Here is a 14067-nt window from a genome sequence, read left to right as displayed (position 1 = left end):
TTAAGTCGCACCGACTCAGATAGGTCTTATGGCGACGATGGGACAGGGAAGGGCTAGGAGTGGGAAGGAATCGGCCGTGGCCTTAAGGTACAGCCCCAGCATTTGCCTGGTGTGAAAATGGGAAACCACGGAAAACCATTTTCAGGGCTGCCGACAGTGGGGTTCGAACCTACTATCTCCCGAATACTGGATACTGGCCGCACTTAAGCGACTGCAGCTATCGAGCTCGGTGATCCAACTGATTGACGCTCCCCATGTGCATATTATGCAGAATTATACATGCTGGCTGAATTACTGTTATGTATTTCATTTCAGCATTACCATTGTACCATTTTCACTTATTTTTGTACACACTAGTTCAGCATCAGCCCAGAGTTGATTACCAGAGAGTCTGTTTATATCTCCACAAGACTCATCATCATCGCTATCCCCGTCACTATGGAAAGCATTTTAAGGTTGTTCTATGTATTATTAGCATCTAGGATGTTCTGTGATTCCTCTAGGATGATTACGATCTGCTCGACGGTCACTCTGAGAAGAATAAATGAAAATTGTATATCAGTACTGAGGCAGTCCCATTCGCGCCCACTGTCGACATGGAAATTTTTTGCTCTGCTAGACAAAAGCAACTATAAATCAGCCATAAATGAATTCAAAATCTGTTAAAGGCATGTTTTGTTATTACGTTTACCCAACAGTCCGATCTTACTTTCAACTGTAACAATATTATAAGAAAATATTACTCACCGCGACGAAAGCGTCATCCTCTTGAGTGTATACGGAATGATATTTCATACGCAGCCAGGATATAAGGCGTGAAAACGAGTGATTCTTATTTTCGTGCTGTGCAGTAAGTATCAAACTATGAACTGTAAACAATGCACCTCAAAAATATTATTCAGGTTTACCAATATAAGATCGACAATATTCATATATTAACGTCGACAAATGTCGACAGTGGGCACATATGGGTTAATTTCAAAAGAGGAGGTTGAACACAACTCCGGGAAATGCAGCGCCGCAAAGACTATATGGACTACCAAAATCCATAAAGAGAACGTTCCCCGCGTACCAATAATTACTGTAACAGTATCTCCTCCACCAAGTTCAAATTTTCTGCTTAAGCTGATACAGTGTGTAATCAACTCCTCACAGATTCTTCTAGAGAGTATCATCTACACATTTGTTACTCAAACATTTGTACATACTTGTACACTTTTATTATGAGTGTCACGTTATATTGTGTTCAGTCTTAGTACCACAGCACTTGGTCCACAACCGTAATGTATTACCAGGACTTACTGAATTCTATCTGAAACACCATGTGTCTAAAATTTTACTCAAGTTGATCTACAACATAGAGCATCTCATTTGTACTTTTATACCCAGACTTTTTAACATTTTTAGTGTATTTGTATTATATATTGCTCACCTATGTCACTCGTAATATTTCACTGTTATTTGCAACATTTTGAGCACCATAGCACTTCGCCTAATTTAACCACACATCATAGTGTTAATTATATATTCATAATGGTCTTACTGCTTAGAAACATGTTTTAGGATTTTGTCAAATATTGTGTAATGTTTAAATATGGCTTATGATGACCCCGAGTAGGGTTGAAACTAGTGCATATAATGTAAATACATGCATTGTAAATATAACTATGTATTCAATATGTGGAAAACTTTTCTGTTTATAATTTATATGTAATCTCAGTTCAATACGGACCAACAACATGAAATTCATAACCCTTGATTAAAGGTTTCCACCTATTCAATACTGTTTGTTGTAACCTTAAAGAAGTTACAATATTTGTTGAAACTAGTTTTGGTCTTAAGACATTTCCTATATCAAGACAAAAGATCTGCCAAGATGGCCCGTCACTGAGTGTCAATGCCTGCCCCCCTGATGAGTCTTGAGTCTTAAGACCAAAACTAGTTGCAACAAATATTGTAACTCTTTTAAGGTTACAACAAACGGTATTGAATGGGTGGAAACCTTTAGCTTTTGTTTTATAATATAACTGTACACATAGCTAAACTTTGATACAGTACAATGAATTTATTAAATAACTGTAAAAGAAAACCACACTGCACTGATGCAAATGTAAGTACTGTAATTGTAGGTGTACTTGAACAAAGAATAATAGTGATACCCTAATGAAGCCAAGATGGCGACTGGCTGATGCTGCTGATAGCATACTCACACACAGGCAGACAATAGTGAAAGATGGACAAAATGCAAAATATTTTCAATATCTCCTGAACGTGTCCGACTGTACTTCCCACCATGCCAAGCACTAAATTCCTCAAAATTTGGGGAACTTTTTATTTCTGATGCATGCCGGACTAATGAGTGCCGGATTATCGCAGTCCTACTGTACATCTTCATTACAGACTGTTATCAGTGTTCAGTCTGCAAGCCTCTATGAATTTACTAAACTCCTCCACAATTCTTTATTTGTAACTAGCTCTGTGGCCTCGTTTATTTTCACGTCTTATTTTTAGATCATTAAAAACTGAGTCATAACAATCATCGTCATAGTCTCCCTCTAATTCTCATACCCTCTATGATTTTTTTTTTTTTTTTGCTACTTGCTTTACGTCGCACCGACACAGATAGGTCTTATGGCGAAGATGGGACAGGAAAGGGCTAGGAGTGGGAAGAAAGCGGCCGTGGTCATAATTAAGGTACAGCCCCAGGACTTACTGGTGTGAAAATGGGAAACCACGGAAAACCATTTTCAGGGCTGCCGACAGTGGGGTTCGAACCTACTATCTCCCGAATACTGGATACTGGCCGCACTTAAGCGACTGCAGCTATCGAGCTCGGTCCTCTATGATTAAGTCCTCCATTTGCCTCACATGACACCACTACCAAAGACAGTTTATATGTACAGCTTCATCAAAGGAGTTCATTCCTAACTTAGCCTTTATCTCCTCTTTCCGAGTACCCACCTGCCATTGTTCCCACACCTCTTTGTACTAGTGTACAGCCGGTTGATCTGAAAATATCTTTCAGAACTCAAAACAAATTTTCACAAAAATCTAACTCCAACATTGTTAATAAAAATTATCCCTACAACAATTCTGGAGTACACAGGTTAGCTTGTAAAGATTGTAAGATGTTTTACATAGGACGGACTGGCCGTACATTTGCTCAGCGTTACCAAGAACTCTTTAAAACCGTGCAATATAACAAACATTCTGCTTTCACAGAACATATTCACAATAATAATCACAATTTTCTTGGCATGGACAAAGATTTGGAATTAATTTGCAAATACAAATAGAATTTTAGAATTGAACATTCATGAGAATATTGAAATATACTTAGCACAAAAAAAGGACCGGGATAAAAATTTCAATTAAACCACTGCAGACAATGTTATGTTACAATCTTCAGGTGATGTAACATCACATGCCACTCACTCGCTAGAGCTATGAAGTTTGTTCAATTGAACAGCCCGACATGTTCAGTCATTCCTGTCATTATATACAGTAACCAGACGTCCCATTTTGAACAGGACAGTACAGTTTTTCAACCTGTTGTCCCAGCGTCCTGATAGATTTTGTTGGGACGCCTCTTTGTCCCATTTTGTTAGAAAATGAAATTTAATTCTAGTCTCTATTTTCGTCAATGTAATATCTTAAATGATTATAGATATTGAAATCCGTTTATGGCAAGGTAACTATTTTTATGTCCGTAACAACTAAGCTAGCTAACAGTAAAGAGATAATATAGGAAGCTGTGACAATATTCGTTACAAGCAACAAACTATATTGCAATGCCGCTACCCTGCCAGCATTTGTTTTCCTCGCTTGAAGCAAGTTGCTGGTTTAATTTTCACAACAGCAGCAGTTGGAGTGTAGTATGATGCAAGATTAAAGATGCTGAAATGAAAATGGATGTTCAGTACTGCATAGCGAATTTAATCAATTCAACTCCCAGTAATTATCTATAGATCAACAAATACATATTTTCTATCATAGGTACATGTTCATAAAGAAAACGCTGACCAATTGTGATTTTCGTTACACCATTTGTAATACAGAATTTTCTGTGTCCCATGGAGGGAGCAGCAACAATGAACAACATCCAAAATCAAACAAGCATAAAAACGTAGAAATTGCAGCAGCGTCATTCAAAAGTCCCGTAATATCTTAAGTTATTATAGATAATGAAATCCGTTTATGGCAAGGTAATTATAACTATTTTTATGTCCATAACAACTAAGCTAGCTAAGAGTAAAGAGGGAATAGAGGAGGCTGCATAAAACAATTTTTCCGGCCGACTTTAGCAACAGACCGTGTACTGCACTTGGCTGCAATTGAAGGAGCCTGGACTTATCACATGGTTGACGAAAATCCTAGCTTTTGCTCAAATGACTGTGCTTCGAAATTAGTAAGAAATTGGTTTGAACAGAAATTCTCTTGCAGTCGTAAGAAGTGCGAAGCCATTGTTGTGAATGTACCTGCTCCTCATTCTTATGAAATATTGCAGAAGGAATCGAATGAAGTCAGGTTTGTTACAGTGTTTACAGATGCTTCTAATCATGGGGAGAAAATAATTTTTCCTGTTATCATTAGGTACATTTTACTGCTACAGGGAGTCTGTGTTTGAATTTTGGAAATTGATTAACGTCCTGGCGAAACAGCATATATTGTTGCCGATTATCTGACTGATGTGTTTGCAAAAAACAATCTCTGTTAGTTATTTTTTTTGCAAGTGGCTTTACGTCGCACTGACGATGGGATAGGAAGGAAGCGGCCGTGGCCTTAATTAAGGTACAGCCCCAGCATTTGCCTGGTGTGAAAATGGGAAACCACGGAAAACCATCTTCAGGGCTGTCGATAGTGGGATTCGAACCTACTATCTCCCGGATGCAAGCTCACAGCTGCGCGCCTCTACGCGCACGGCCAACTCGCCTGGTAATCTCTGTTAGTAGCAACATAATTGCATTCTGTGATGATAATACTAACAGTAATTTTGTTGGGGCAGCACATAAGGGATACAGAAATACTTCCCCCGCAAACCTAAATGTTATTACATTTTGAAATCCTTGACGTTTGATGGCAGCGCATATACTGCACAACACAATTAAGACTGCTGCTGATTGTTTATCTATCGATGCAGAACTGGTTATTCACAAAATATACTACCATTTTCACACATACACTATTAGAGTAGACTAAAATCACTAAAGGACTTCTGCAGTTTTGCTGTGAGTGAGTACAGGAAATTGTTAGGTTATAGTAACACCAGGTGGTTTGCGTTGGAAGAGTTCTTGCAATTTTTGAAGGACTGAGGTCATAAATGTTCAATGGTAATGAATATTTTTTGAAAACCCATTGGTAAAAATTATTGTTCTTTTTCTGCACAGCCAAGCTACACACAATTATATACTCACCGATGATGGAACAAAGTTTCCAAAAAACCAGTTCTGTATTAATATATTTTAATGTGTGCTGATAGGCTATAGACTGTTGTTAATTTTAAGAAGTGTAAGGAGTCCCTTGCTTGTCAAATGGATGTGGGATTCCATTACCCCCATAGGTCCAAGGCTTGCTTAAAATATTCTGAGCTCGAGAAATTCTGTGAAGCTGGATGCTACCCTACTTACACAGAGTCCCAGTGGGAATCTCTCCTCTTTAACAGGTTAGGAACCACCCAGTGGATTGTATAGCCTAGCCACCTGAACAGAAGGAGGGCCATGACACCCAATATCTCCAAGAGGCCCATTCCTATTCCAGAACAACTGTTACCCTGACTCTCGGAACCACTTACTAGGCCACTCAGCCCCTGCCCATGGTTCACGAACTAGGATGAAATTACAGCAACTCAAACCACGAACCTCACCAGGATCTTAAAAGAAAAGAAATATTTCTCCATATTTGGTACCTACTGTAAATCATTTGAAAATAAGTGATAGGAGGAAGACACTGAACTACCACGTAATATACACACAAAATGGAGTAGGATCACCTTGGGTGGTGAGATATGTTGACCTCTTGCTTATTTTAAGGGCAAGCATCCAGCCATTTACCAAATATATGTAGCCTACAACAGAAATTTCCCTTGTGTACATTAAAGAGCATAACTAAATGTCTTCCAAAGATTCACAGGTGATGCAAGAAACTTTGTGAATATGAGAATTGGTAGAGATACCATTTGGAAAAGAGTATAATTTCATGAGATATTTGTTTGAGTCCTCTATTTTCTTGTAGGCCTAAGTCTTAAGAAGTCTCTCTTGTTAAAGAAAAATTATCTCACAAAACAGCTAATTAAAATGTGCAAGTTGGTTGTGAAATGCCAACATTGCAACTGAACCAGCCTTCTAATGCAATACAATTTAAGAGACCAAATTTTTGCCATCAACTATACTCAGTCATCAGTTTATAATATTATCCTACATGTACTACACTATGATCAACTTCAGTACTCTACCTTCTAACAGTTAATTTACCTCTTAGAACTTTGAACTGATAGCAAAGACTGTAACTAACAATCAAATTCATCTGATTCCAAGCAAATGTCAGCACAGGAGATGAAACCACCACTAGAGCTATCATACTGAAACATACCAGAAGGTGAAGCCTCATATGCACTTTTAAAATAATGGGGTGATACTGGAATGAAAGACATGAAGAAAGCCTAACCTGCCTCAGCCTTTTATTCAACACCAACTTCATATGCATTCACCATGATCTGGGTGGGGGAATTAAAGTCAATTGCACAAACAAAACTGTATGACACTACTAAATAACATTATGAAAATTTACCACATCTACTACTACTTCTACTTTACAATGCTTTATACCTGAAAGAGTGCAAGAATGTCCTATGGGGAAGAACATCCTTACGGCAGCTGTATGTGTAGTCACCAACAATAGTATGACCGAGATTAGAGCAGTGCACCCGCAGCTGGTGTCGGCGACCAGTGATGGGCCTGAGTAACACCTTGGTTGCCGGGTATAAAGCATAAATTCCACGCTCAAGGACTAATAGGCGAGTATGAGCAGGACGGGGAGATATGCAATTTGGATCAGTGGACGTACACATACTGTGGTTTCCATCAACTTCAAGACGATTTTCTCCAATCTCATCAAAAATATCTATTAGCTCCAAGGATACATGGCCCCGCACAAGAGCTAAATAGTATTTCTGAGTTTGTCTATTACGAAATGCAGAAGTTGCAATTGAACAAGCCTTCTTGTGCAATGCAATGCAAATTACCCCACTTGTAGCATAATCCAAGCGATGAACAAAATAAAACTCATGCTGTAAATTTGGATTTATCAAGGCAGGAAACAATTTCCTAAGCTGGAGCTGTAGTGAAACCTATAAAGAGAAGAGAAATATATCATTGTGTGACAATATACAAGAACCACAAGAAAGAAAAATAAAATGTTCAAACAGTAAACAGTCATACATCATAATTATTGCATAATGTACAAACTGAGTTTTAAAGTATTTATACAATGGATGGTCGTAAGTCATTTTGAAAGGTCTTAAGAGAAAACTGAAAAGTAGTATTGAGAGATGAAAAAGAAACGAAAGGAAAGAAGCTTTTTCTAATGGTGAATAATGACGATACTCACAAAAACCAAACACAGGCCACAGCCGCTTCCTTTCCAACTGTAGACTCAGTTAGTTGACACAAATGAGTACATTTATCATACTGGTTAACAAACTTCATTAACACAAAGTACATAGAGCTGATGATTTTTATTTCTCAACACAATAATAACACTAGCATAAAGACAGACATTTTCTAGTCCCCAGGTAGTTGTTTTATTAAGGTTTGATCATAACTGCAAGGCCCAAAGGACAATCATGGAAGGACTTCAGAAATAAACTGAAAAATGTAGTCTGAAGTTTACGAGATCTAATTTACAAAACAAACATAGCAGTCCACCCTTCCTCTTAACATTCCTCAGGAAGAATTCATTCTGAAAATTTGGTCTGCATAGAACTCTGTAATGATCTCAAATGCTTAATTTTATTTACCTTTCTATTTATAATTCACACTAACCTATCTAAGAAGCCTTTAAACATTTTGTGTACAATATGGAAAAGCCATCGAAGTTGTAACATTCTTCTCCAACAAAAGAAAGACCACTTTCAGAGTGACGGGAATACAACTTTGATATTCAAACCTTGGATCTCTGGATACTTAAGCTCTGTATTCATATATGAAGGAACTTTATTTCTTGGTTGCATCTGATCAACCAACATTAGAACTGATTCACTTGTATTCCACACCAACTCAGACAGGTCTTATGGTGATGATGGGATAGGACAGAGGTAAGACTGGTAGGGAAGAGACTGTGGCCTTAACTAAGGTACATTTGCCTCGTGTGAAAATGGGAAACGATGGAAAACAGTCTTCAGGGCTACCAAAAGTGAGGTTCGAACCCACCATATACTGACTGCAAGCCAATAGCTACACAGCCCAAACCGAGCAAGCAACTCATTCAGTACACTGAAATTTAATTATTACTATGTCCGTATGTTTTTGTGGGGGGAAAAAAGCAGTTAAACATAGTCACATATTTACATTTTGAGTAGGCCTACACCACTTAAAAATATAATACAAAGACACACTGTTCAGATCACTTTATCCAGTTTCAGTGAAGAAAAGATAGTGCAACAACAGACTTCAGATTCTTTGAGGAGATAAAGTTATCATCCTCTTTTAGCCAGCTTCTTTTGCTCGAGTACAGTAGGGCTAATGTCCATCGAAGTGGGTCCGACCAAGTTCAACTGTTTGAAAAGATCATATTTGGCTTCTCTACTGTCATGATATCTACAACCATTTTAGCAACACCCATCCCAATACACCTGCACTGTAGCATTCTATTTCTGCTGCTTGAAAAGTACTGTATGCCGCTGAAGAATGTCCGATTTCAAGGGCCTCATAATTACAATATAATTGGTACATTATTGGACCTTATAAATTTTCCAGCTAACTCATTCTTGGTTGCCAGCGTTTCACCCTATTGTGCCAAGTCCTCTTTGCAATTGGCTTTACGTCGCACCGACACTGATAGGTCTTACGGTGACGATAGGATAAGAAAGGCCTAAGATTGGGAAGGAAGCGGCCATGGCCTTAATTAAGGTACAGCCGCAGCATTTGCATGGTGTGAAAGTGGGAAACCACGGAAAACCATCTTCAGGGCTGCCGACAGTGGGGTTCGAACCCACTATCTCCCGAATGCAAGCTCACAGCCGTGCGCCCCTAACCACACGACCAACTTGTGCCCAGTATTGTGCCAATTTAGGCGAATCAGTTGATAACTAGCACACCTACCAACGCACATGGCTAGTGCATACCGTGGAAACCACTGCGCAGGCTACTTGGAGCCACCGGTAGTGCAAATGCACTATGAGAGACTTCGTCTCGTTTGCAAAAATTGCTGCCCGCTAGGCCATCAGACGATATAAATACTGATTCCCATTGTGAATCTGAAATATTGGTCATGAATGAGTAAATTCATGATTCCAATATAATTGGTCCGTTACTGGACATTATAAATTTTCCATTTAACTCATTTTTGGTTGCCAGCATTTCACACCAGTGTGCCAATTTGGGCTCAAAATGTCCAATAACGGAAGTGTTCAAACCATCATCCGAGATGAACTCCATATCAGAAAACTGTCTGCCAGGTAGGTTTCACGTCTCCTCAAACAGGAATAAAAAACTTTACGCCAGGAAGTTTGTCAGACATTCCTGTGTCGCTACAAGGAAGGAGAGGATTTCTTGCATCGTATTGTGACTTGTGATGAGACTTGGGTGCATCATTACACCCCAGAGTCAAAGCAAGCAAGCATGGAGTGCTGGCAAAGAGACGAAGCAGGTCCGGTCAAGGCCAAAACATGCCCGTTTGCTGGAAAGGTATTTGCAACAGTTTTATGGGACTCTGCCGGTGTTTGGCTGGTGGATTTTCTTCATGAACAAAGGATAATTAATGCAGCTTATCAGTGTCGCATTTTGGATGAAAAAAAGCTGCGTATCACAACAAGTGACGCCGGCAACCGATCCGAAACGCCATTCTTCTCCATTACAATGCAAGGCCACACACTGGCGCTTTAACGTGGGAAAAACTGAATGAAATTACTGGGCACCTCTGAAACACCCCTGAACAGTCCAGATATATCACCCTGCGACTACCATTTGTTTGGACCACTCCAACAAGACCTAGGTGAACAGCGGTTCAATGATGATGCAAGTGTAGAAGAGTTTCTGTGCAACTGGTTCCGCACACGTCACTCTGCTTTCTATCAGGACGGCATCAAAAACCTGCCAATCTGATGGAGAAAATGTATATCGAAGGCAGGACACCATGTAGAAAAGTGATCTCTATATGGTTTTTTTATTGATGCAATAATTTTTCAAAAATAATTCCTGTTTATATTTGATCAGCTTTCGTATATTAGAATTATAAATTTACTCATTCAGGACAAATATTTCAGGTTCCCTATGGGAGTCAATATCATCTGAAAGCCCACATTTCATGGCACCCCATAACTAAAAAACTGCTGGATTTAGATCAGAAGATTGCCAAAATTCCTACTCCAAATGCTGACAGAATAGGATTGTTGCAATGAGTGTGGATTTTCAACAGCCATATATGAATGTTGTGAAAATTCAATGTTCTGATCTGTGAAAAACCTCAGATGATTTCTAAATTATGTGAACTCTGTTCGCGTAGCCAGCAATAAATGTTTACTATGGATAGCTGAGCATTTGGCAACAGACTCTGAACATGCCAATTGTACATGCAATGCCTCACATACTCTAGCTGGTTTCTTTGTCCACCTGGACTAGAATGGTTTCCGCCGCATTCACTATTGCACCAAATACAGTACAGACAATACGTGACACTCAGCGAGACATAGAGGGACAGCTATTAGAGCTCTCTCTAGCGGGTTGACCTGAGAACTATTGATTCTGTCATAAGAGCACGTGTATTTGTGTGTGAAGTTTTTGGTGTTATTTATGCGTTTTCAGTGAGTTGACATAATTAAATAGTAGCGTGTGTCATTCCTTGACATCTCCTCTCAACATGAGGGGAAAGGTATGTGCTGTGTTTGGCTGCAGAAACTATGAAGTAGAGAAGAATGCGCAGTCTTTCTTCCGTTCCCCTCGTGACAAGAAAATGTAAGTAATATTGTGTTTGCATATATATTCTTCCAGTGACAAAGAGATTTTTATAGTACTTCATAATCTTCTGACCTGCTCGTCCCGTATTTTAACTGGCTTAAAATATAATACGCATATTTTATTGTAGAGTGCAGCAGTTAACCTTCAATACCGATGTGTTGTTGTAGGTGTGATCTGTGGGTTTCATTTAATTCAGGAAAATACATACGCATATGAGTGTGGCTGGTTGTCTTCCAAGTTACCCCATTTGGAATGCCGTAATGCGTTGTCAAGCACTGAAGAAAATATGGGTGATTTAAGAAATGTACATATTTTGTTGAAACAATATGATGCAAATTTGCTTTATCCTAATGTAATGGCATTATAGCAAGTATTACTTATAGGGAAAGTTTGAATGTTTTTGAGGCTAAATTTATAGATTTTCTTTCTGTTAGTAGGCTTCAAGTTAAAAGAAAAATTGTCCAGCTGTTAAATGTAAATTCATTGAATCATGTGTGTAAGGAATGTGCCGATATTTTTGTTGACAAGTGTTTTAATATGATTTATTTACTTGAGTCAGAAGCATAACTTTTTTTTGATTTGGTTTTACATTACAATTTAGTAACAATATAACAGAAGGAATTTTACACATATTTGCCAAAATGGTATTAAATAGTCTTTGCCCAGAAGCGAGCAACTGCGACTGCATTTCCTTGTGCCTTGAGCAAATCCTTCTCACTGCAAGTATCAGGGCAACACGAGCACTGACACAGATGCTTGGTAGTCTGCTTTAAAATGAGAAGGAAAAAAAAAATCTAGCCGTTAACGTTTAGGCAGGAATTCTAAAGCTAAAAATGTCATGCATAAATGAAAGATCAAGCCCTTTCACAGCAGTCCATTTCACATCTTGATTATATGTCTAATTTCAGTCTTTAAATAATAACCTGTTAAATAATTCTTCGTTCATTTATCCAGAATTGCTTTAAAAACTTTGAAGTTAATATCTTAGTAACACTTTCTTTCTAGACGTAATTTATTTATCCATTTCCGTATATACATTTCCATTGATATTTGAATTTAGCACGAATTTTCAGGTCAAGCCACTGGGAGCACCACTTGCGACTTGTCTCCCATTTTAACGGGGCTAAATCCAGAAGTGTCGCGTATTGTCTTTACTGTATTTGATTGCACGTAATCTATCAGACACTCAAGGAACCAGACTGCTAATATAAAAAATATGCTTTGCAACTCCAATAAACAATCTTAATTGTCATCCTACATGGAAATTGTTCCAACTACAACTGTTGAGTTTTGTGTTCATTACACTGAGCATCACCGTAAATAAGCAACATATCCAGATGGCTTCGGAGAGGAACATTTCTCTACAACCATCTGCTTTAGAAACAGGTTCCAAACAGACTGATATGTCGCTGACCTTAGCCAGTCCTGTATTTAAGTATGGCTACACATCCCCCACCACCACCACCACCACCACCACCACCACCCCTGCCATATTTAGTAGTCATACTGCACTACATAATATGGCACATACAAATTTAACATGCAGCATTATCCAATGCATGCACTGACATCTGCAAAGTGGAAAAATAATACAAATAAAATGCTGTACATTGCAGTAAAGATGATTAACCTTGAGTTCAGAGTGGAAAATTACTCTTAAATACAAAGCTAAACATGTTGCAGAATGTCCAAAATGAAGAATACACTACACATTTACTAATCATCATAAAAAAACATATTAACAACAAAAAACTAATGTCAAATTAAATGCTGGGATAACAAAGAATCTCGGTGGCTAAGTGGTTTTATTTTGTTATTAACAAACACAGGATTCGCACTTCCTAGTTTCATAGTGAAATAATTTTCTATTGGTAGTCAGCCAGACAATTCAAATGCCCCTGAATCTAAGATGCACTTAAGTAGTTCTTCACTCTTCCAAGAAATGAGAACGAGAGGTGTTTGTCTCTTAGCATTCTGCTCAACAGAGGTAAGGAAGGACAGGCTCCATCGCTGAAACTCAGGCCAATGAAACGGATACATTCTGTTCCAAAAGACTCCTCTAAATCCTGAGTAGAGCAGATGTACTACCTTCATAGAGTTGTGGGTTTCACAGACAACCAGTTTTATCAAATTTGATAAGAATGAAAACCTCCTAGAGAACTCTATTTAGACACAAAGATGCCTCTTAAGCTCTGTGGCTAGTATGCCCAACATCAAAAGGAAACTATATTTGATGGAGTCGCCTGTACCATGTTCTCTAATCAGTTTAATTTTCTGATTCAAAATTAGATTCATCAAAGAACCTCTTCTCTTTTGTCATACATTTTGGGGTAGTTTTCTCTACTTGTATAACCTGTTGGATGGTCTCCATTTTCCTCTCCACCAACTTTTTGTAGATTTCAAAAAGTTCCCCCATCTCATCCAGGAAAGTAAGGAGATAATTATAAAGTCTCACTACAGTAGATACATCACTTCTTATCATTGAAGAATTGCACTCACTGCATTGTTACAAGATACTCCCTCACACTGAAGCCACATTTCCCATCATGTGAGAGTTAAGCTTTAGCAGTACCTCTTTTGCTTCTGATCTAAATCAAATCAAATCAATCAATCATCAATGATATCCATTTAGGCCTGTCACCCAGGTGGCAGATTCCCTATCAATTGTTTACCTATTCTTTTCTTGAACAATTTCAAAGAACCTGGAAATTCATCAAACATTTCCCTTGATAAATTATTCCAATCCCCAATTATTTTTCCTATATATCAATATTTGGCCCAATTTTTCCAATTTGTCATTTTCTTTTCTCTTGGCTTAACACTTCACTAACATATTGAACGCTTTGTTGATACAAGAATGGGAAAGGGCTAGGATTGGGAAGGTATGGCCATGGCA

At 38.3% G+C, this 14067-nt stretch overlaps 1 protein-coding gene across 4 annotated transcripts in view; it reads right to left on the bottom strand.

Moving 5' to 3' along the window:
- The window catches only part of LOC136864581 (RNA pseudouridylate synthase domain-containing protein 1), an 81386-nt gene that overhangs the window by 52386 nt on the left and 14933 nt on the right, over positions 1–14067 (bottom strand). For all 4 annotated transcript variants that reach the window (XR_011017846.1, XR_011017847.1, XM_068226349.1 and 1 more), the window contains exon 2: positions 6825–7345. Coding sequence is in view for 2 of the 4 variants with exons in the window: in XM_068226349.1 (XP_068082450.1) it covers positions 6825–7345 (521 nt within the window). In the remaining 2 variants the exon portion in view is untranslated. The remainder of the gene's footprint in view (positions 1–6824; positions 7346–14067) is intronic.

The sequence above is a fragment of the Anabrus simplex genome, chromosome 2, assembly GCF_040414725.1.
Source record: "Anabrus simplex isolate iqAnaSimp1 chromosome 2, ASM4041472v1, whole genome shotgun sequence".
NCBI lineage: Eukaryota > Metazoa > Arthropoda > Insecta > Orthoptera > Tettigoniidae > Anabrus > Anabrus simplex.
Note: the sequence above shows the minus strand (reverse complement) of the source record. Positions and strands in the feature narration are given on the sequence as shown.